Source organism: Capra hircus, chromosome 29 (assembly GCF_001704415.2).
Source record: "Capra hircus breed San Clemente chromosome 29, ASM170441v1, whole genome shotgun sequence".
Taxonomy (NCBI): Eukaryota; Metazoa; Chordata; class Mammalia; order Artiodactyla; family Bovidae; genus Capra; species Capra hircus.
Genome location: NC_030836.1, coordinates 48,798,021 through 48,822,535, shown reverse-complemented (window position 1 = coordinate 48,822,535; position 24,515 = coordinate 48,798,021). Strand labels below are relative to the sequence as shown.

Below are 24,515 nucleotides of genomic sequence, written 5' to 3'. Positions count from 1 at the left end.
CTCTTGCCCCTACAGCCCACCTCCTCCCCATGCCACGCTTTGAGTCCTTTTAGAGTCTTAATCGGTTTCTTTGAGAAGATTCCCCTTCTTGTTTCCTCTGCTAGGAACTCAGTGCTGCTCGGTAACACTCAAGGCCCAGCGGCCACGAGACCTTCCCCAGCCCCCTCGCCGAGCTGGGAGGGATCCTCTCCCAGCAGCTCTACGGGAAGGGCTATTTCAGATGCTGACTATCTGGATCTCGTCCTGCAATCTGTCACTCCCTTTCACGAGTCGCAAGAGGTATAGGGAATGGAATTTCTAGGGTTTTTTTTTTCCTCTCACTGTAGATTTTTCTAGGCCATATTCCGAGACAAGCTTTTAGGGCACACCAGCTCAATGATTTTGTAGCCCTCTTCCGGGCAAGGGGGTTCGGTCTCCCACCACATGGGTGGTGGAGGGGGATGGGTCACCCTGAGAAGGCAGAGCAGCGGTGGGGTCTTTTCATCCGAATGTCTGGCTGGATAGTGGAGAAAATGAGAGTCCGGGGCTGCAGGGAGAGGTCGCAGGGCGTCGCCCCCGAGGTCAAGGCCAGGACTCCAGTTTCTCGGTTGGTGGGGGGGCCGCTTCCACTCGTTAGCGTCGGAACTAAACTCAGTCTTCTGTGCGGTGTCCTCAGCTTGTTCCAGTTTCACACCCAGGGAGATGGCCGTGCCAACGCTGGAAAAGAACAAAGGGGCCCAGAAACGTGGGCTTTTCCCCTTGGCTTGGTTACTCCATAGCTGTTGAGCACCTACTGTGTGCCAGGCTGTGTAGTAGGGGCTGGGGACCCAGCAGTGCAGTGAGCTTCGAGCTGGGGCAGAAAGTCCCAGCAAGAGAGACTCTTGCAAGTGCAAAGGCCCTGGGGTGCCAGTGAGTGCGTCAGGTTCAAGGAAGAAAAGAGTTAGTTGCTCAGTCGTGGCCAACTCTTTGAAACCCCTATGGGCTGTAGCGCACCAGGCTCCTCTGTTCATGGGATTCTTCGGGCAAGAATTCTGGAGTGGGTAGCTATTCACTTCTTTAGGGGATCTTCCCCACCCAGGGATCGAAGCCCAGGTTTCCTGAATTGCAGGCAGATTCTTTCCCGTCTGAGCCACCAGGGAAGGACAAGAGGAGGCTGGTAGAGCAGAAATGGAGTGACCCAGAAGGGAAGAGCGGGCCGAGAGGAGGGTTCAGAGGCAGGCAGGACCTCAGCGTGACAGACCCGTGTCCTCAGGGGCACGAGGAGGCAGAGGCGCTCTGATTTCTTTGGGAAACCATCGGAAAATGGTTAAGCAGCAAAGTGGCGTCACCTGATAGGTTTTTCTGAAGCTCATTCTGTGTCGAGGTTCAGAAGATGATGACCGTTCAGACTAGAGTGGCAGTGACTGCCGGCCTCCAAGCTGAGCGGGACTGGATGTTTCCGTGTGAAGCGCTGAGCCTGAAACTGGCCCAGGAGGGGGGCCTGGTTCACAACCACTCACTTCGAGAAGCTTCTGTGTTGTTTAGAAAACATGAGTCACTTAGTTGGTTAGTTTTTCAGCCTCCCTCTCTGATGCTCACAGAGGCCTGTGATGCCTGCCAAGCTCTCTCCGTGTCCAACAGAGTGTGTTCCTATCGCCTCTTGGGTGGTTTTCCACTTTCTTCTAGAAAGAATGGGCATCCTCCCAGACAAGGGGCCAAACGCAGCCTCGGCCTTGATTTTTGTCTGGTTGGTTGCCAGAGAGCCAGTTCTGCCAGGCTTGGGCAAAGCATGGAGTGTACTGACTTGCGTGACAGAGAGGACCGCGCGTCATCTGCGTCAGTCAGCTTATCCGGGGAAAGCTGCGGTGACAAACGTGCCTCTGATCTCAGTGGCCTGAGACCACGAAGGGTTCTTTCCTGCTCACACCACCTGTTTGTCATGCTACCCCAGGGGGCACACACGGGGACCCAGATTCTTGCAACAGCCATCATCTCAGACGTTTTGGTTGCCATGCCCATGGGCAAGGAAACAGTAGGGAGGTGAAGGGTGATGAGGGTGGGGGGAATCTCAGGAAGTGACATAAGTTAGTTTTGGGAAAACTCATTTGGACAAAACAAGTTTTGATGATCCATCCAAGCCCATACCCAGAGGGAATAAAGCCAGAAATCCTGAGTGAGTAGCCTTCATGACCACCAGAAGCGAAAATCCAGGGATTCTCAGCGACAGGCCCGTGTGTCCCTCTGTCCCCGGGCCCAGCTCTCGGCCCCACCTCCCGTTGTGTGCAGACTGCATGGACAGGCTGGTTCTCCCCCTGACGTGCTGTGATGCCCGCTGGCTGCCCACAGCCCGCATCCTCCCACCTCGTGGCCAAGATCGCCTTCCTCAGCATCCAGACCTCAGAACGTCTCAGAAAAAGGCCATTGCCCCTCTGTGGGTCATGGATGGGTTGCTGGTGAAGATGCCTCCTCCCAGGGACCCAAGCAGATGCTGACCTACGAGGCTGTGACTTGCAGTGGCTTGGGTGACCTCAGGAAGCTCACTCAACCTCTCTGAGCCTCACCCACCTCACTTGTCAACCAGGAGCAGTACCAGTATTGAGCTCATGCAAAGAAAGCACGTAGAAGACGTGTGGATGTTTGGAAACACAGTAGCTGTTGGCAACTGGCAGCCAGACTCCAGAGGCACAGCGCTGGGGGTCTGTGCTCACAGGATGTCTGACCTTGGGCCTCCTTGAGGAGCAGAGGAGGACCCTAACCCTGCATGCACAGGAGGAACCAGTTAATAGAGTGCTTCCCATTTGCCAAGCACTGTTGCAGCATTTTCCATGTATTAATTCATCTACTCCTCAACCACTTCCCTGTGAGTAGGAACTGTTATTATCCCCGCTTTACAAATGAAGAGCCTGGCGACCTGCAGCCAGTCAACAGCAGCGCTAGGCTCTGAATTCAGGCCAGTGTAGCCCCAGAGCCCACATCCCTCATCATGGCACCCTGCTACTTCTGCAACATAGAGGCAAGAAATCCACTGAGCCCCGGCTGCTGCAGGAAGACCAAATGAGATGAAAGAGTTCATTTACTGAAAAAAAAAAAACAAAGCTGGTTTAGCAGCACTGCAGTGATGACAGAAATGATGGGAATGATGTTAACAGCGGTGTCGGTAGGGATGTGGTGACTGATGGTGGTGATGAGGACGAGGCTGTGATGAGGATGACGGTCAGTAATGGTGAGGATGGTGGTGGCGATGGTGGTGATGGTGAAGATGATGTGATGATGGTGATGCTGGTGGGGGTGGTGACGGTGATGATGATGGTGGTGTGGTCCTGATGGTGGTGGTGACGGTGGTGTGGTCCTGATGGTGATGGTGATGATGGTGGTGGTGATGGTGGTGTGGTCCTGATGGTGGTGGTGACGGTGATGATGATGGTGGTGTGGTCCTGATGGTGATGGTGATGGTAACGATGCTGCTGCTGCTATGATGAGGCTAACGGTGGTAGCACTGGTGACGGTAATGGTGATGATGGTGATGGACCCCTCTGCTGTCCCTCAGGGCCATATCTCAGAGCGGAAGTCTCACTGTGTCCAGCATCCAGAGGGCAGGGATTGTCCATGCAGTGGAAGTTTTTCACAAAGCAGTCAGAGATTATATGATCCCCAAAGCTCGCCTTTCTCTTACACAACTTGTGGGAGCGGAAGGGAACCCATTATTTTTAAGGCCAGATTAAGAACTTGGTAAATCTCATGTTAGTCTACATCCGTCTCTCTTTTGTCTAAAATTTTCTTGGTTCACAAAATCCCAAACTCTGGGAACCCCTGGCTAGCAGATCTAGAAACGGTCTCTTTCTGGAACATTTGTTTCCTCTGGTAAACACGTGGACATGTACACATACACACACACACACACACACACACACACGTGTTGACTACACACTCTGCTCCTGCGACCTGGAACCTCTGACCCCAGCCGGCGGCCGGCACCAGCCAGCTCTCAGAGCCCAGCAGTTCCCTAGACAACCAGCACAGAGCCTGCACGTGGGGCTTAAGCAACAGAAAATAAGCAATTGTAATAATAGTTAACAGCCCATCCCCACAGTCGGTCAATGGTTTCCTGAGCTGCGTTGGGTTCCAATCGCACTATCCTCCAGGGCCTGGGGAGTGTGTTGCCCACTCGGATGGCACAGGGATGGCCTGGCCAGACGCTCTGCCCGCCCCACATGCTCCCTGCTCCGCTACACAGCTATCTGACTCCTGGGGCCCTCAGCCCAGCCAGCATCCCCACCCCCAAGACCCTGAGCCCCAGAGAGCAGAGGCCCCACCCTCTCTAAGTCCTCCTAATCCCCGCACGTGGGGCACAGGGCCTGGCCTCCAGGTGGACCTGATGAATAGTAACTGGATGTGAGCACGTGTGTGGTACAGGATGCCAGGGAGAAGGGCACGTGCAGCCTGGCTGCCAAGCACAGCAGACATGCGTGCAGCCTGGCTGGACCAGTGCCCCCGGGTCCCTCCGACTGCGTGCAGTGTGTTCCTATTTGCTGATTTACAGTGGACTGTTGGGATTAGGTCTGCCAGCTTCGACATCACATGTCTGCCAGGAGTGAGACACCAGAGGTGATACAGAGGGAAGAACTAAGGCCAGATCCCTGCCTTTAAGCACCAAGAGGGCACTCAGCCCTCACCAAGGACCCGTTGGTGTGGTCTGCTGGTTCTCAGCCTGGCCCTGGAGCCCGTCTTCTGGCCGAGGACCCATCCCAGCCCTGCTGTTTGGCAGGCATGTGCCTTGGCCTCGGCAATCCTCAGCAGACCCATCTATAAAATGGGTCCAGCAGTCTTACCTCCCTCACCAGGCTTCTGTGACCACCAAGTGGGAGCCTGGATGGGCACAAATCGTGACCCAGGGGAGGGACTCAATACATGTTAGTGAGGACAGAGATGTTACAAATCCAGGTTCTTGGACTCTTTAATCAACAGAAATGGATAAAGAGGCCAGATGAGGATCAGGCCAGGCGTTACTAGGACTCACGCTGCCCCACGAGGGGCAGAGAACGGGAAACTCGCTCCTTTGCTGTGCTCCAGGGGAGCGAGCTGGTTCCGTAAATGGGGTGAGGGTAGGGGCGGGTCGGTGGCTTGGGCCAAAGGAGTGACCGAGGTGGTCTGCCCACCCCCTCGGCGGTGCCGTGTGCAGAGATCTCGCATGGCACCTGCTTTTGCTCCTTGCTCCTCGGAAGGGGCCGTTGGGCTTTTTGATCTCTGTGTATCTTGTCCAGAGTCTGCCCCAGTTCCTTTGAGTTTCTCTGTATCTGTCACTGGAGGGGATGTTTGTCCGGGTGCAAACACTGCAGCGCGGGGTCCCACATCCCAGCCTGTCCCAAAGACAGCAACGACAAAGCAAAGACAGACGCCAAGCAGAGGCGAGTGGCTCTCTCCACGGCGAGGACACACGGGGATAGGAAGGGTGGCATGAGATGGACCGAAAGTAGGGGAGCCACCCTTGGCTGGAATTGGCGGGACCTGCAGAGTGGCACACGTACGCCCTCCCCAGGGGTCATGACGGGCAGATGAGTGGGTACAGGAGCAGCGCTTGGAACAGGGCCTGGGACCCAGCCAGTGCTCAGCGCCAGGGACCACAGTGGGCATGCGGCTGTTACCGAGATTCAGGGAATTTTAACTTTCGTATCATTGCAGCCTCAGGTGGGCTGATGGGAGAGGCTCGGCGAGCCGAGTCCCAGAGAACCTTTAAGGCAGTGTTAGCTGCTGTGACATGCAGGTCCCTGGAGTGTAGCGCAAGGCAGGACAAGTGTGCTACCCACTTTAACAGCTAACGCACAGCGACCCAGGCATTGCTAGGAATCCTTGAGGATCCCATCATCCTCTTGGGCCTGGGAGTCCTAGCTTTGAGCTGGGAGAAGCAGCAAGAGAAGGTATGGAGAGCTCCCTGGCCTGCATAGAAGCCAAGCTTGGAAGGGACACACACACACACAACCCCTCTCCCCTCCCCTCCTGCAGTGGTGTGTGCTCAAGTTCCATTGGTGAGAGCTGGTCATGTGGCCATGCCTGGCTGCAGGGGGGTGCTGGGAAATGTAGTCCTAAGCTGGCCACCTGGTCCTCTCCCCACCCCACCCCCAAAGGCAACATCACACTTTATATTAATAGAAGGGGGTGTGTATTTTTGCTGCATCAGTTGCCTCTGAGCCTGAAAGGAGTCAACTGTTATCAGGCACACCCTATTCAACGCCCTTGCAGTTGTTCACATTTCCCCTGAAAATGTGCTTTTGGGTTTGGATAAAATTACATTTTCTTTGAAACGTCGGGTCAGGGAGACGGACAACAGAGTTACAAGGGTTTACGTGAGATTTGAGCTATCCTCCTGAAGCCAACCACGAAATTTCTCTGTATTTTTCCCAGGGTTTGGGAAAGAGGGTATGCACGAGGTTTGGGGGGAAAATACCTGAACAGTAAGCCAGAAGCAGCTGTATTTCTTGCCTTTGTGCTGTTGTGGGCTTTTCCCCCACAGCTCTAAGCTATCAATTAAGTCTAACTACACCATTCATCTACTTTCCCGTGAAATTTACCTCGAAATCTGCTGAGTTAGAGAAGTAAGCAGAGGACTTAATTAGGAACTTAATCATGTTTGTTTGGTTTTTGTTTGTTTTAGGAGAAAGTCATGATAATCAGGGGGTTCCCAGGTGGCACAGTGGTAAAGAATCCACCTGCCAATGCAGGAGACGCAAGAGATGCGAGTTCGATCCCTGGGTTGGGAAGATCCCCTGGAGAAGGAAACGGCAACCCGTTCCAGTATTCTTGCCTGGGAGATCCCATGCACAGAGGGGCCTGGGGGGAGCTACAGTCCGTGGGGACGCAAAGAGTTGGACACGACTGAGTGACTGAACACAAAAGCAATAATAAGCAAAATAGTAATAAACATTCTTTTTTCCCCAAAGCAGTCATCCGCAGGTTCTCATGTTTGCTGGCGGCTGGGCAGCATCACTTCAGAATACCGTTCTAGCAGGTTCCATGTGCCGAGTGGGCCTCCACTGCTCCCGCTGGGACCTGCACGGCCCTGTCTTCTTTGCAGAGCTCATCCTCTACCACCTGAGGACCCTGGAACTTAGCCTCCACTGGGGACCGGAGCTTGGGACTCTCCAGCAGTCATCCTTGGCGTTCATCGGCATCCCCCACAGTTTGCAAAGTTTGGCCACAGAGCAGGGCCTCATCTCTCTCCCAGATCTTTCCCCAGGAGAAGCGGGTCCCACACTTCCGAGGTCAGACAAAGGCGGGGGCCCGGCCAGCCTCTCATGGTCTCAGCGTTTGGGGACCATGGCTTTCTAAGTGATGTCTCTCTTCCCTCTCTGCAGAAACTCGTGCAGACCGCAGCAAGAAACTCTTCCGGCACTACACAGTCGGCTCCTACGACAGCTTCGATGCCTCCAGGTAAGACGTGGTTCCTCCTGCCAGGCCCCCTCCGCTCAAAGATGCTCGTAGGTGTCAGGAAGGCGCTGGACCATCCTGCATGGAGCACTCGGGTCCTTAGCTCGTTTCCTTCTGTGTGTCCCCTGTCACCCAGCCCCCCCACCCCTGTGGACATGGGCTGGAATGATGGAGACCACCATCTTCCAGAGGACCCGCTTGAGAAGTGGTCTCCCGGCCGCCTGCAGCTCACAGTCAGGCTGGAACCTACGGGTGGGGGGCTCAGGGGAGAGGAGGAGAGCCTGGCCTTGTTTGAGGGGAAAGAGGGACAAGTGGGCAAGATGACCTTGCTGGGCCACAGGAGCCTGGAGATGGCCCCACGTGGCAGCGTCTTCCTGGGGGACATGAGGGTGCCCTCCAGCTTCCACCTCATTTGCATCTTCCCTGCTCCTCCGGCCACTGAGCTGAAGATTTGGTCAGAGGAGGGCTCATCCTGGTGACCTGAAACCTGGCAGACCTTGCAGGAGGGGCGGGTTTGCTTTCTGGATCCTTCAGAAGTGGCTCATTTGGTTCCTGCAGAGAGCGTTGTGGCACGGGGCGGGGGTTCAGATTTTCCAGCAGAAACACACTCGGTGTAACGCAGGGAGCCCTTCCTCGGGTCCCCGGCACCTCTGCCTTTTAGCTTTGGGGGCTGTGGAGGCGGCCGGGGTCCTGCTGGGCGAGGGGGAGCGCCGTTTTGGACCACGACTCCAAGAAGAGCTGGGAGCGAGCAGCACTTGCGGCCCGTGTTCCCGCCGCGGTGTCAGTTTCTCTGGCTCTGACTGTCCCCAGGCGCGAAGTTTCTCTGTCCCGTCATCCAGACTAAGGGTTCTTACTGGACGAGGCGGGGGCGGGGGGTTCAATGAGGACCAGCCTGGGAAGCAGAGGAGGCAGGGCACACGCTCGAGCTCCGCCTCGCCGGACGGCCAACCGGGCCCCTGTCTGGAGTTCCCTGCCCTCCTCACCTCCTGAGAAGCTCCGGGCTGTGGAAGGATCTGGACCCCTGCCCTTGGTTCTCCCCGGACTCTCTCGGTGGGATCTTAATGCTCGTCTGCCTTCTGAGGGGTGGAACCTGGTTTCATGTGTTTGTTTTTACTGAGTTAAAATTTCTGTAACCTAAAGTGACCATAAAGCGCCCAGTTCAGCAGCATTTAGTGTTGTGCAGCCATCGCCTTTATCGGGCTCCCCTGGGGGCTCAGCGGTAAAGAACCCGCCTGCTGGTGCAGGAGACACAGGTCCAGTCCCTCGTCCGGGAAGATCCCCTGGTCAAGGACGTGGCAACCCACTCCAGTACTGTTGCCTGGGAAATCCCATGGAGAGAGGGGCCTGGCGGGGCTGCAGTCCGTGGAGTCACAGAGTTGGATACGACTTAGCAGCTAAACAACAACATCGCCTTTATCTGGTTCCAAAGCATTTCTGTTGCCCCGAAAAGAAGCCCCCTAACCCATGAAGCAGTCTCCATCCTTCCCTGCCCCATGCCCCTGCAGCCACCAATCTGCTTTCTGTCGCTGAGGATTAGCCTGTTCTGGACATCTCCCAGAAGTGGAATCCTACGGTGTGTAGCCTTCTGCGAGCGGCTTCTTTACTTAGTAGAATATTTTCAAGATTCGTCCATGCTTTAGCATGTGTTAGCATTTCATCCCTTTTTTTCCTCTAATTTTTTATTGAGGTGAAATACAAGTGGGCTTCCCTGAGAGCTCAGTTGGCAGAGAGTCTGCCTGCAATGCAGGAGACTCTGGTTCGATTCCTGGGTCAGAAAGATCCGCTGGAGAAGGCATAGGATACCCACTGCAGAATTCTTGGGCTTTCCTGGTGGCTCAGCTAGAAAAGAATCCTCCTGCAATGCAGGAGACCTGGGTTCAATCCCCGAGTTGGGAGGATCCCCTGAAGAAAGGAAAGGCTACCCATTCTCCAGTATTCTAGCCTGGAGAATTTCATGGACTGTACAGTGCATGGGGTCGCAAAGAGTCGGACATAACTGAGCGACACTCACTTTCAGTGCAAGATGCAAGTAACAAAATTTACCACCATGACCATGTGTAAGTGTGTAGCTCAGTGGCACATTGCTGTTGTTCAGGCGCTCAGTGGTGTCTGACTCTTTGCAGCCCCCTGAACTGCCGTTGTTTTCAATCGCTCAGTCGTGTCCGACTCTTTGCGACCCCATGGACTGCAGCACACCAGGCCTCCCTGTTCTCGCTGTCTCCCGAGCTTGCTCAGACTCATGTCCTTTGAGTCAGTGACCCCATCATAACCATGTCTGAGCGCACAGCTCAGTGGCGTCAGGTACGTTCACATCGGTCTCTGGCAGTTACCGCCATCCATTGCCAGAAAATTGTCATCTTTCCAACCTGACCCTCTGTCCCCATTAAACATTCACTCCCCACCCCCTCCCCCAGCTCATGGCCCCCACCGGCCTGCTTTCTGTCTCTAGGAATCTGCTCTAGGGGCCTCCTCCTAAGTGGAATCACACGCTATTTGTCGTTGTATGTCTCGCTGCTTTCACCGAGCATAACGTCCTCAAGATCTGTCTGTGTTGTACCAGGTGTCAGAATAGCCTTCCTTTTTGAGGCTGAATAATATCCCGTCGTGGGGAGGGACCACGTTTTGTGTATCCATTCATCCGTGGATGGGCGCTTGAGCTGCTTCTACCTTCCGGCTGTTGTAAATAGGCTGCTGTGGGCACTTGTGTACAAGTGTTTTTGTGAACACCTGTTTCCAGGTCTTTTGTGTGTATACCTAGGCGGGGAGCTGCTGGGTTTAGTGTTTCCCTGCCCCAGCCTCCCTTCTCTCATAAACAAGATGTGCTGGAACAGAAATGTGATTCCAAGCAGAGTAGCCAGTCCCCTCTTTCAGAGGGCTTTCGGGCTCTTCAGACCTTGCTGAGACTGCCCACCGCCTGACCCTAAAAGCCCAGGCTATGGGCTTGGCCGCCAGCACAGTCCAGAAAGGGTGCTCAGAGAAGCGATGGTTTCCAGGGAGTCAGGCCTGCCCCTGGCTTCTGCTGCTGAGTCTCTATCTGGGTCAGACGAGTTATTTGTGCCTCAGCAGGAGGCCCCCCGTCAAAGTGGACCCTGGGCCCATGGTCACAGTCAGCACGCTGTCATACTTGGCTTCCATTCTAGCAGGGAGGGGCGCCTGAGGCTCCAAAAAAACTCCGGGAGCTGTTGCCATGGTGACTTGGAGGGCTGTCCAGGCTGGGAGTGGGGCTTTGAGGGAAGGGGCCCTCTGAGAGCTGGGAGGGCTGGGCGTGGCTCACCCACAGGCTGTGGCCTTGGCAGAGCCGTGTCCCCACGAGATCCGTCACCAGCAGAGAGTGGCCAGCAGGCCACCCTCGGCGTGTGTGTGTGTGAGGGCGGGTGTGTACGCACACTCAGCGCTCGAGGCGGGCTGGGCTGCTTCCCCACAGAGGCACCGTGGAAGGGCCTGACCTGATTGAGCTGGGAGGAGAGAAGACCCTGGCGCTGGGCGGTCTGGGCCACGTGTTCTGTGACTGAGAACAGGTCCAGAGAGCGGCAGGGATGTCTGCTGCAGCTCAGCCAGCAGAGGACGCGTGGAGCCCTGCTGGCTACTGAGCGACAGCACAGAGCCTCCCCCATCTAGGGAGGAAGTCACGCAGGGTGGGCATCATCTTGGTGGAATGTCACAGAAGTCTGGACCAGATGACCTCCAAGATGGGGGCCACGTCAGCATCCCTGTTTTGTCCACAGATAAAGGCTTAGGTTCTCCCTGTGTGCTGAGCACCTGTTGTGGGCCGGTACCCGAGATCATAGAGGGGGAGGACTGTAGGCCACACCTGGGTCACATGATAGCTGCTGAGCAGATGGCAGAAGCTCTGGCCTTGACCGCACTTTGGAAGCCAGCCCTCCTTTCCCACAAGGAGGAGTCACACAGGCCCCACATGGACCCCACGTGACGTGGTGTTGCCACGAAAGAAATCAGAATGATGACCGTTCTGTTCATTAACTTCCTGCCACGTGCCAGCCACCTTGCATGGATCACAGCACCACTGACCAGTGACCCTGAGCCACCTGGAACACTGGTGTCATCGTCCACTTGGCAGGAGGACCCTGGAGAGGAGATGGCGGGGGCAGGGGGCAAGTTAGGGACTCGGTGCTCAGCCACGTGAGTGTCTGAGTATCAGAGTGCACAGCCCATGCCTTCTGCACCCCTTCTCCCGGGGTGAAGCTGTTACTGCCCCGGGCTGGCCCAGGGAGCAGCCTGGGATTGAGGAAGATGGGTGAGGGTGAGAGGCCAGATTTTCTGTCAGGACAGAAGCACCACCCCGTGGAGGGTGTTGGGAGGTGGGAGCAGTGACGTTGCCTTGGTTACCACAGCACCTGTGAGCTTTTCCATAAAGGGCACAGGGGCCCACCTGTGGGATCCTGCTGCAGCCCCCAGCTGACCTTATCCAGACTGTGAGTTTGGCAAAGGCATTGGAGGGCGGGCAGTGAGGCAGCCTGGGGCCCCTGGGTGCCATCGTCTCCCAGGCCTGGCAGAGGCAGCTCCAGAGTGGATGTTGAAGTGAGAAGCTGACCTCTGGTCCTCTGAGTGAGTGGCAAAGAGCGTCCAGGGGGCTTGCATGCTGTAGTGTGGCCTCACACCAGCTGGGCACTTGGTTAGCCCACTTCCAGATGCATGATAGACATAGAGGTCTGGGGGCCGCTGCAGCCTCTGGGCCGATCACCCATGGTGGCCTGGACTGGTGGCTCGGGGCTCAGGCCTCCCCTTGGCAGAGGCAGATGTGGTGAAAGGAAATGCCGCAGGAAGCAAGACTCAGTGGAGACAGTTTCTGAATCAGTCAGGAGGTTTCTCCCCTTCCCACCCCCTCTCACATCAGAAACTTGACTCGGAGACTCAGAGCTGAGAGCGCAAGGGCACGGACACACCCGGTCATGGTAGAGCGTGTCTGGTTGCTTGAGCTGATTCCCGCCTCAGATTCCCTGCCATCTACCCATCCTGCACGTGATAGAAGGATCCAGAAACGTGGACACATGTCCAGGTCAGAAGGCAGAGGACGTGGGGCCGTTTCTACAACAGAACCTTAAGGTAGTTCAGTGTCATATTTTAAAACACTTCTCAACCCAGGAAATAGCGTCTCAAGTTCTCAGTGTCTTAAATTGGATCCCCAGCCTCATTAGGGTGGGGCATCCAGGGGAGGTCTATCTGGGACAGGCAGGGGGGACCCCAGCATCTCACCCCAGGACGATTAGACTCCATCTGTCCATCCATCCATCTGCCCGCCAGGTACACATCCGTCCAACTACCTGTCCACTCAGCCAAACAGCCAGCTAGCTGTCTTCCCAGTCATCTACCCACCCGTCCATCCAACCACCCACCCATCCATCCAACCACCCACCCATCCATCCATCTACCCACCATCCATCCACCCACCATCCATCCACCCACCCACCCGTCCATCCAACCACCCACCCGTCCATCCAACCACCCACCCACCCACCCATCCAACCACCCACCCACCCAACCACCCACCCGTCCATCCACCCACCCACCCACCCGTCCATCCATCCATCTATCCAACCACCCCCCCGTCCACCCGTCCATCTATCCAACTACCCACCCACCCATCCATTCATCCATCTATCCAGCCACCCACCCGTCCATCCAACCACCCACCTGTCCATCCAACCACCCACCCGTCCATCCAACCACCCACCCGTCCATCCAACCACCCACCCACCCACCCATCCAACCACCCACCCACCCAACCACCCACCCGTCCATCCACCCACCCACCCCACCCGTCCATCCAACCACCCACCTGTCCATCCAACCACCCACCCGTCCATCCAACCACCCACCCATCCGTCCATCCATCTATCCAACCACCCACCCATCCACCCAACCACCCACCTACCCACCCATCCATCCACCACCCACCCATCCATCCACCCACCCACCATCCATCCACCCACCCGTCCATCCAACCACCCACCCGTCCATCCATTTGCCCATTCATCCCCCAATCCATTCATCCCCTCCATCCCTTTGTCCATCTATCAGCCAGCACTCATCAAAACCTAATTATTCAGGATGTTAAAGATATGGGAGTAAACAGGACAAGCTCAGTCTCTGACCTCATATAGCTTAAAGTGTAATTAGTGAAGAGAACAACAAGCTGAACAAACAAATAAACCAAAAAACCACCCCTCTTTGTGGTTATGCTATGAAGTGGGTCAGTGGTACCATCAGGCAGCCCCTTGGGCAGGCTGCGGAAGGCTCACTCTGGCTAGGGAGCCAGCGAAGGGCTCTCAGAGGAAGTGACTTTTGAGTTGAAACCTGCATTGTTATTGTTTAGCTGTTACGTCATGTCTGACGCTATGCGACCCCGTGCACGGTAGCCCGCCAGGCTCCTCTGTCCATGGGATGCTGCAGGCGGGAACACTGGAGTGGGTTGCCATTTCCTCCTCCAGGGGATCTTCCCGACCCAGAGATAAACCCGCGTCTCCTGCAGTGGCAGGTGGGCTCTTGACACTGAGGCAACTGTGGGGGAGCCCATGAAGACTGAGGGGGGATCAGCAAATCCTGCAACACGGGTGAGAAGCGCTTGACAGCGGCAGGGAGCCCGGAGAGCAGGGAGGACGAGGTCAGGGCAGACCTGGGGCTTCTTGGAAGGCGTGTGTGTTTCTCACACTTGGAGAAGGGGAGATTGGGGGGCTCCAAGCCCAAGAGGGACATGGTCTGGTCCACGTGGCCACAGGAAAGCAGAGGATGAATGGACGAGTTCTGGGACCTTCACCGCCATCCTGGTGTGGTTTGGCAATGGTGGGTTGGGCTGGGGAGGAGGTGGGAGTGGAAGGGTGGATGGAGGCAAGGGACGGGGTGATGCTGGAGTGGACGGGCCATGCCGAGGCCTGGAGGCAGGGGTGACGGACACCAGGGTGGGGGCCCCTTTCCCTTGGGCTTTACAGGGAGGGGCCCCCGGAGGTAAGGGGGTCAGACCCAGCCCTGCCAGCAGCTCTGCCGCACGGGCAGCTTCTCACATGCTCGGAAGGATCGTGCTCACAAACGAGGGTCTCCGAAGGTGCTCGATTTCATCATTCATCCCCCTTAGTGAGACCAATGTGCACTTAGAGATTGAATTAGCAGGGTGGCCAATCTCGCCTGTTCACCAGTTGAACATCACCGTCCGCAGCTACTTATTTTCTTGGCTTTCAGACATCATAGTCCAATTTTTATCTTTTGAAAATGGTAATTGGAAATAGATACACACGTTAAAAAATTCAGCATGCCCACAAGTGCTACAGAATGTAGAGCGCGCCTGCTTCTCATCCTCACCGCGCAGCTGGTTCTCTCCCTGGGGAGCGCCTCCGTTCCTGGTTTCCTGAGGCTCTTTCCAGGGATGGTCTCAGCACGTGCATCCTGTGTGCGTGCTCAGGTGCTCCAGTCGTGTCTGACTCTTTGAGACCCCATGACCTACTGGCTCCTCTGTCCATGAGACTCTCCAGGCAAGAACACTGGAGCGGATTGCCATTTCCTCCTCCAGGGGATCCTCCCGACCCAGGGATCGAACTTGCGTCTCCTGCACCTCATGCGTTGGCAGGCAGATTCTTTACCACTTGAGCCGCCTGGGAAGCCCCAGGTGGTGCATATTGTCTGAAGCCTTTTAAAGCCCTTGAAAATAGAGCATCCTGAGTTTTCTATCTGACTTTCCAACCAAGTCCCTGTGTGACCTTGGGCAACTCGCTGTCCAGCTCGGTGCCTCAGTCCCTGACCCGCCCCCCAACCTGGCTCCCAAAGTGCAGATCATGCTCCTGACTCTTGCCGTATCCCCAGCGGTGTTCATGTCAGGATGAATGAGATATGTGTTTGGTGCTTGCAGCTCCTTCGAAGCATGTGCTATATAAATCCAGAGGGATGCTGGATGTGGACGCGTGTGTGGGTAGCTGGCTTTCCTTTGAAACCCTAGCTCTGTGTTCTGGAAGACTGCCGCGGCGTGTAGGTAGTAAGAACTGAATGGCAAGGCGTTGATTTTCCCCCATTCTTCCTGCACCATCATTTTATATTTCTCCATTTTTTATTATTCCTTAGACTCAAGAAGGTGGGATCCATCTCTGAGGATGTGCGCTAGCTAGATCCATAAGGAAAAGCACTCTTGTTCTCCTCCTTTGTAATTGATGACTGGACCCAGGAGTTGGGCATGGAGCCTTTGGGGCAGCTCCTTTGGGAAACGGAAAGAGGTGGTTTTACTTTTTTGTCAATGCGTGTCTGTATTTTTAATTTTTGAGTTTGTACACGTCTGTATTTTTGTGCGCATGCGTGAAAGCTCGGTCCTGTCAGACCCTTTGCGACCCCGTGGAATGTAGCCCACCAGGCTCCTCTATCCATGGGATTTCCCAGACAAGAATATAGTCCATGGAGTTCTCCAGGCCAGAATACTGGAGTGGGCAGCCTTTCCCTCCTCCAGGGGATCTTCCCAACCCAGGGATCGAACCCAGGTCTCCTGCATTGCAGGCTGATTCCTTACCAGCTGAGCCACAGGGGAAGTCCTGTTGTGATTCCGCACAAGCACTCTTCTCTGCAGCCTGGCCCCTCCTTTCTTTCTCCCCTCTCTCCTCCTCACCCAATTCATCACAAGGGACTGAGCAGCCTACCCTCCACCCCACCCCCACCACTGCAAGTCGGCCCCCAGCACCTGTCCACCTTCTGACCCTCCACTGTCTGACAGCACAGGAGACCCGCTCCTTACTCTCTCTCAGGCTAAGATTTTCCCTCCCTTCACAGATTTTGCTTCAAGTGCTACAGACATATAACAAAATAAGTCACCAATTTAAGTGAATCACAAGACAGGGCTGGAAAAGGAAGAAAGTGTTGTCTTTCCACCTCTCCCAGCCTCATCCACACAGCCCCACATGGCAGAGTCAGACAGTCAGTTCACTCCCTCAGTCGTGTCCGACTCTTTGTGGCCCCATGGACCACAGCATTCCAGGCTTTCCTGTCCATCACCAACTCCTGGAGCTTACTCAAACTCATGTCTGTCAATTTGGTGATGCAATCCAGCCATCTCATCCTCTGTCGTCCCCTTCTCCTCCTGCCTTCAGGCTTGCCCAGCATCAGGGTCTTTTCCAATCAGTCAGCTCTTGACATCAGGTGGCCAAAGTATTGGAGTTTCAGCTTCAGCATCAATTGTTCCAATGAATATTCAGGACTGGTTTCCTTTAGGATTGATTGGTTGGATCTCCTTGCAGTCCAAGGGTCTCTCAAGAGTCTTCTCCAACACCATAGTTCAAAAATCAATTCTTTACTGCTCAGCTTTCTTTATGGGCCAGCTCTCACATCCATACATGACTACTGGAAAACCCATAGCTTTGACTAGATGGACCTTTGTTGGCAAATACATGTCTCTGCTTTTTAATATGCTGTCTAGGTTGGTCATAGCCTTTGTTTCAAAGAGCAAGTGTCTTTTAATTTCATGGCTGCAGTCACCATCTGCAGTGATTTTGGAGCCCAAAAAAGTAAAGTCAGCCACTGTTTCCACTGAAGTGATGGGACTGGATGCCGTGATCTTAGTTTTTTGAATGTTGAGCTTTAAGCCAGCTTTTTCACTCTTCTCTTTCACTTTCATCAAGAAGCTCTTTAGTTCCTCTTTGCTTTCTGCCATAAGGGTGGTGTCATCTGCATATCTGAGGTTATTGATATTTCTCCCAGCAATCTTGATTCCAGCTTGTGTTTCTTCCAGTCCAGCGTTTCTCATGATGTACTCTACATATAAGTTAAATAAGCAGGGTGACAATATACAGCCTGGACGTACTCCTTTCCCGATTTGGAACCAGTCTGTTGCTCCATGTCTGGTTCTAACTCTTGCTTCTTGACCTGCAGACAGATTTCTCAGGAGGTAGGTCGGGTGGTCTGGTATTCCCATCTCTTGAAGAATTTTCCAGTTTGTTGTGATCCACACAGTCAAAGACTTTGGCGTAGTCAATAAAGTAGTAGATGTTTTTCTGGAACTCTCTTGGTTTTTCCATGATCCAGCAAATGTTGGCAATTTGATCTCTGGTTCCTCTGCCTTTTCTAAATCCAGCTTGAACATTTGGAAGTTCTTGGTTCACATACTATTGAAGCCTAGCTTGCAGAATTTTGAGCATTACTTCGCTACCGTGTGAGATGAGTGCAATTGTGCAGTAGTTTGAACATTCTTTGGCATTGTCTTTCTTTGGGATTGGAATGAAAACTAACCTTTTCCAGTCCTGTGGCCACTGCTGAGTTTTCCAAATTTGCTGGCATATTGAGTGCAGCACTTTCACAGCATCATCTTTTAGGATTTGAAATAGCTCAACTGGAATTCTGTTATCTCTACTAGCTTTGTTAATAGTGATGCTTTCTAAGGCCCATTTGACTTCTCACTCCAGAATGTCTTTCTCTAGGTGAGTGATCACACCATCATGATTATCTGGGTCATGAAGATCTTTTTTGTATAGTTCTGTGTATTCTTGCCACCTTTTCTTAATAGCTTCTGTTTCTGTTAGGTCCATACCATTCCTGTCCTTTATCGAGCCCATCCTTGCATGAAATGTTCCCTTGGTATCTCTAATTTTCTTGAATAGATCTCTAGTCTTTCCCATCCTATTGTTTTTCTCTATTTCTTTGCAGTGATCACTGAGGAAGGCTTTCTTATCTCTCCTTGCTATTCTTTGGAACTCTGCATTCAGATGGGTGTATCTTTCCTTTTCTCCTTTGCCTTTCACTTCTCTTCCTTTCTCAGCTATTTGGTAGGCCTCCTCAGACAGCCGCTTTGCCTTTTTGCATTTCTTTTTCTTGGGGATGGTCTTGATCCCTGCCTCCTGTACAATGTCACAAACCTCTGTCCATAGTCCTTCAGGCACCCTGTCTATCAGATCCAGTCCCTTGAATCTATTTGTCACTCCCACTGCATAGTAGTAAAGGATTTGATTTAGGTCATACCTGAGTGGGCTGGTGATTTCCCCTACTTTTTCAGTTTAGGTCTGAATCTTGGCAGACAGACCACTTCCACTGTGTTCACTTCATTGTCCTGATGGTCACCTCTCTCACTCCCCAGTTACCTGCTATGTCTTAATTGTAGTGTGTGTGTTCCATCCCTCACTCAGTCATGTCCAACTCTTTGCGACCCCATGGACTGTAGCCCGCCAGGCTCCTCTGTCCATGGGGATTCTCCAGGTAACGATACTGGAGTCGGTTGTCATTTCCTGCTCCAGGGGATCTTCCCGACCCAAGGATCGAACCCGTGTCTCTTACGTCTCCTGCATCGGCTGGTGGGTTCTTTAACACTAGCGCCACCTGGCACGTCCATGTCTCCACTGAACAATGTAAAGCGGCACTGCCTCTTTCCTATAAAAGGCGAGGCTTTCGTCTATCTACGCCTCTTCTCCCCAGTTTCGAACACTCACTGCTGATCTGCTGATTACCTTTAAATACTGCTCTCAAACTCCTCTCTTGCTAAATGAACTTTAGGCAGGACCACTTGACCCCTCTGTTACATTCAGGTCCATACTGAAGTGTTCCACGTCCTGTCTCTCAGTTGGATTCGGAAGTTGGAAGCCAGGACTTCCCTCGTGGTCCAGTGGCTAAGACTCTGCGCTCCCAGTGCGGGAGCCCAGGTTTGATCCCAGGTCAGGGAATTAGACCCCACCTGTCCCGACTGAGTTTTCATCCCACAGCTACAGATCCTGCATGCTTCTGTCTGCTCAGTGCCTCACGCCGTGTGCGACTCTGTGACCCCGTGGACTGCAGCACCAGGCCTCCCTGTCCTTCACCATCTCCCGGAGCTCACTCAAACTCATGTCTGTTTAGTCGCTGATGCCATCCAACCATCTCATCCTCTGTCGTCCCCTTCTCCTCCTGCCTTCAGTCTTTCCCAGCATCAGGGTCTTTTCCAGTGAGTTGGCTCTTCCCATCAGATGGTCAAAGGATTAGAGCCTCAGCTTCAGCATCAGTCCTTCCAGTGAATATTCAGGACTGATTTCCTTTAGGATGGACTGGTTGGATCTCCTTGGTGTCCAAGGGACTCTCAAGAGTCTTCTCCAGCACCACAGTTCAAAAGCAGTGAAGACCTGTTGCAGCCAAATAAAAATATAAATTAAAAAAAAAGAAAGTTAAAAATCAGCAGAAAACATTAGATTATTATGATAACATAAACATTTACATGAGCTCAGGGATGGGGCTCAGACTCCAGTTCCACTTTGTAGTCGCGTGAGAAGGGTCTTTCTAGCTTCACAGGCGAGTGGATGCTTTTCCTTCCCGTCCATCAGTTTGTTGAAGATCATGACACAGGTTAGCTTAGTATTAGGGTCGTGATGTTCGTGTTTTCTTTCTTCTTTCCTTGTGGAAGAGTCGTCTTCTTTAGTGTGCCATCAAATATCCTTGTGTCCCGCTGGGCCCCTGACACTCTCGTCAGAGCCCTCTGGCTCTTGGTCCTGATATGGGATTCCCAGTGTACAGTTACTGTTCTGAGAGTCCCCTCCGTGAGCTGCTGGATAAAAGAGCTGTCCCTTGTTCTGCTGAGACACAGATTCAAGTAACAACCTCAGAAAAGGTACCTCGAGTATAAACTCTCGTAACGGAAAAGTCTCTGATTTTCACACGTGCTCAGTGTTGAGGACTTCCAGATTCAAGATGGTCATCCTGAAATACACGCGCACTGCCTGCTTTTCCTCTCCCCTTTGCTTTTCAACGACAAGTTACAGTGCTGACTCTTCGCTTCTTCCCTGGAACTTTACAGGAATATCACTGTATCTATTTTCCCTGGATGCTCTGAAATGCCCTGGTGATGGATCTGGGTGTCTTTTTTTTTTTTAATTGAGTATAGTTGCCTTATAATGTTACATTAGTTTCTGCTGTACAATGAAATGAATCAGCTGTGCGTGCGTGTGTGTGTGTGTATCTGTGTGTGTAAGAGTGTGTGTGCAGGTTCAGGCACTCAGTCATATCCGACTCTGCACGGACTGTAGCCCGCCAGGCTCCTCTTTCCATGAGATTTTCCGGCACAAATGCTGGAGTGGGTTGCCGTTTCCTCCTCCAGGGGGTCTTCCTGACCCAGGGATGGGACCCACGTCTCCTGCACTGCAGGTGGGTTCTTTACCATGTGCGTTAATATACAATATTTGTTTTTCTCTTTCTGGCTCACTTCACTCTGTGTGACAGACTTTAGGTCCATCCACGTCTCTGCAAATGATATTTATCCATTCAGTTCACCTCCTGGAGGCTCCTTCAGACTGAAGCAGCTTCAGATTTAAGAATATCCTTGTATTCTCCTCATGAAAACCCCCCTTACTTCTCTGTCTCCATCCTTCTGGATTCCCGGCTGGACCGTTTGAGTTTCGTTCCCCTGGTCCCTTCTTCTTTCTCACGTTTTCTGACTCTGCCTTTTCGCTCTGTATTCTGAGAACTTCCCTCAACTTCCCACCTGTCCCTGTAAGTTACCGTTTTGTCCATTGCATGGTGGTGTTCCAGGAACTTCTCCTTTCAGTGATGGGATAAGCTTTCCAGGCTTGAAAGAAGTGGTTTGGGGGTCTCTCTGGGGACAAACTGGAGAGCCGTGCGTGGGCACGACTTCCGTTCTCAAGGCAGAGGCCACGTCCACTGCGTGTTTGTTCCTTCGGATCAGACACAGAAAAGAGAGGAGCCAGAGGCCTGCTCCTTGCCCCACTCCTGCCGAGACCACGAGAGCAGACAAGACTCTGGTACTTGTGCGTGTGTGCAGGGTAAGAAATAGGATCCAAATTGGAGGCTGAGGGGCCCCGGTGTGTTTTTGTTCTGGAGTGAGCATGCGTGGTGGAGCCAGTGACCAGGGGCTGATGAGAGCAGGTCCTGGGGATGCTGGGTCCATGCTGGGTGGTGGAAAAGGAGGGCGCCCTCTGGTCAGGGAGGGGTGCTCGGTGCAAAGGGCTAAACCCTTGGGCCCCCTCCCAGCCTCACCTCAGCAGCCCTGTGTCCCAGACAGGAGCGTCACTCTGCTCCACCTGGTGTCCAAAGCCAGTAGTTCAACCGCAGAGCCTTGAGAGTGGGACTGAGTGGACAGTGGCGCAGGCAGCATGGGCCTGGCTCTTGGTACGTGTCCCGGGTGCATGCTGGGTCCCAGCCCCTCAGGACGGCTAGGGGTCACTGGCTTGGTGGGCCAAGTGGCCTCAAAGCACTGGACTCAGTTCTTGGGGTCTTCCTGGTGTCCCCAAACCAAGCTGAAGTGAGGTTGCTCTAGCTGGGGAAATGCCCAGCTTGGACAGGCCTGGGGACCCAGCTTGGAGACTGCCCTGCAGTGGGTTGGGGAGCCCTCAGCCCACCAGGCTGGGGGAGGGGCACGAGCAAAACTGCTGAGCCGGGCCAGCGGGGACCCCAGGACCACCTGCTCCAGGTGCAGAGAAGCAGAGCTCTCAGAGGCCCAGGGCTCTCTCATCAGCCTTTGCAGAAAGGCCCTGGAACCTTTGTTCTGGACCTGGGGGCCTCTTCCTGGGGGCCGGGAGGCACGCCCCTCCCCACAAGGGAGGCGCCTGGCTCCACGCTCCCTAAGGCCACATTTAGAACATGCCCAGGTGGCCAGTGGGTGTGTGGGCCGGGGGAGTGCAGGCGGATGGGACGGTGGAGAGACAGCTGCGGAGGAGCTGGGGAGGCTGGGGTTCCGGCTGCACCCCCCAGGCGGGGCCGCACCTGCCTGTCCTCCACGGGGGAGGAGCAGGTGCCGGCCAGCGCATCGCACGAAGCCCCCAGCCCCCACACCGCCCGGCCCGTCCGCACCGGTCCTCCCTGGTCACGGGCGTCCGCAGTCACTGCCGCCAGACGGCTCTGCCTCTGTCCCCGCACCGTCTGGCCTCTCCCTGCCCCGGCCCTGCCTCAGCCTGCTTTGCAGCTTGTGCCAAAGTCCATAGCGTGAATATTCCCTCCCAGGCCGATGGCAGGCTGCCAGTGTGAGGCCCCTGAAGGCAGAGCCGGCCCTGCGAGCTGGTGGGAGCCCCTGCCCCCACCCCCAGCCAACGTCCTCATCCTCCAACCTCCGTGGCCCTGGCCCAGGATCTGCGACACAGCCAGCCCTCAAACATGTCATCAGGCGCACTAGCCTGAAGTCCTGGAGGCAGCTTCAACCCAGGCCTGCTGGCTCAGATGCCAGCATCCCAGCCCCAGCTCTGACACTGGCTGCCTGCCTGGGCCTTAGCTTCCCCACCTGTAAAACGGCCGCATCATCCCCGAGGTGTCTCCTGGTTACAGACTTCTATACATCCTGCCCGAAACTGCCATCACCACCAGCCCGTGGGCACCTGTGAGTGACCCTCCTGGAAACTGCAGGCCCCGAGGTGTGGGCATAGGCAGTCAGGGGGCACCAGGCCACGGAGAAGATGAGGACGCCGGTTCCCCGAGTGTCCCCAAGGCTGCGCTGGCACCCAGAGGCCTTCGGGAGATGCCCGTGCTGAGTCCCCACCTCTGGCCAGTGCCTGGCGCTTCGAGTCTTCCTCCAAGAAGCAGGGAGGAGCCAGAGGAGAGGCAGCCAGACCCCCGTCACCTGAGCCACGGGCTGGAGGCTGCCCTGCCTCTGCCCCATCCATCCTGCACCTGCCGCATCTGTTCTCCAGGACAGGACCGGGCCTGACTCAGGCCTGTCACCTCTTCCCTGGCAGCTGGTACAGAGCCTGGCAACTGCTCCGTCCTCAGAGAATGGGAGCAGGGTGGGGGTGAAGAGGGTACAGGGGATGCCAGGACGGGAAGTGGCTGATGGATGAGGGATGACTAGGTGGGTGGATGGGTGGATAGGTGATGGGTGGATGGATGGATGACGGATGGATGACGGATGGACAGATGATTGATGGTGGATAAGTGAATGGGTGGGTGGATGAGTGAATGAAAAGATGGATGAATAGATGAGTGGATGGGTCAATGGATGGAGGATGGATCTGTGGGTGGATGGATGGTTGGTTGGATATAGATGGATGGTTGGTTCAGTGGATGTTTGGTTGGATGGGTGGATAGAGGGGTGGTGGTTTGAGTGGATGGTTGGTTGGATGGTTAGATGGATGGATAGATGGTTGGTTGAGTGGATGGTTGGTTGGTTGGATGGAGGAAATGGATGGATGGTTGCCTGAGTGAGTGGATTTGGTGGGTGAGTAAATGGAAGGAAGGCAGGCAAGCCAGGGCTCTGGCCTCCTCATGTGGAGCACAGACTTTTTTGAAGCAGAGTTGGCCATGTAGCAGACTGCAGCCGCTGGCCTCTCCCTGGCAGCCAGTCAGCCTCAAGTCCTGCTGGGCCCCCCTCCCCTATCACTGCAGACTGGGCTCCCCCTTCACCTGGGCTGGGCTTCCACCCTCTGTATCATTTCCTGCTACCGCGAGCTCTGTCCCCTCACAGTCCACCCACTCGGGCGGTATTTCAGAAATGTGAGTTTCCCGCATGCTTGCAACCTGCCCTGGACGCGGTGCCTTGGGCAGTTTTGTGGGTCTTGTAGGAGCCTCGCCTCCCCCCAGGCCCCCTGCCCCGCCGTGGACCCCCATGCCTTTGCCCTCGATGGTCTGCTTCCCAGTGCTCACGCACCCTGGATATCTGGGGACCCCTCCCCGACCTCCGTCAGGCTTGCTGTGTGCAGAGCGCTGGCCCTGTGAGCTGGCTTCCGGTCCTCGCACAGAAGCGGAAGCCGAGGCGTGGTCATTCAGAGCAGCCCCAGCCCCAGTTGCCCAGCCTCTTCTCGGCACCTCCTCCCAGCCCCTCGGGGAGAAGGCCGGCCGACCCTGTCCCGCTCTCTGCGCCCGAGGGGCCCCACTGCAGAGCGGCGGGTGCCCAGCCTCGGCCCTTCGGGGCTCACGGCACTTCCCGCGGCTGGGCCTCCTCCCCATCACGACGGCCTGGGCCCTCTGTAGAGCTATCTTTTTCTACACGTATTTCCGCTTTTTTTGGATTTCCTTCCCGTTTAGGTCGCCAAAGAGCCCTGAGGGGAGTTCCCTGAGGTGTGCAGTAGGTTCTCGTTCGCTGTCTGTTTTGTACACAGTATCGGTCCTGTATGTCCGTGAGTCCCAGGGGCCCAGCTCTCCCCAGCCCCCTTTCCGCCCAGTGTCCATGTTTGGGCTCTCTGTCTGCGTCTCTATTTCTGCTTTGTCGATAGGTTCATCCGTACCATTTTTCTAGATGCCACATATATGCGTTAATG

The 24,515-nt window shown here is 54.8% G+C and overlaps 1 protein-coding gene across 1 annotated transcript in view; it reads left to right on the top strand.

Annotated features, from left to right (window-relative positions):
* The window catches only part of SHANK2 (SH3 and multiple ankyrin repeat domains 2), a 564,129-nt gene that overhangs the window by 350,015 nt on the left and 189,599 nt on the right, over positions 1-24,515 (top strand). Inside the window, exon 16 of the mRNA XM_018043149.1 lies at positions 7,308-7,383. Coding sequence (XP_017898638.1) covers positions 7,308-7,383 — 76 coding nt within the window. The remainder of the gene's footprint in view (positions 1-7,307; positions 7,384-24,515) is intronic.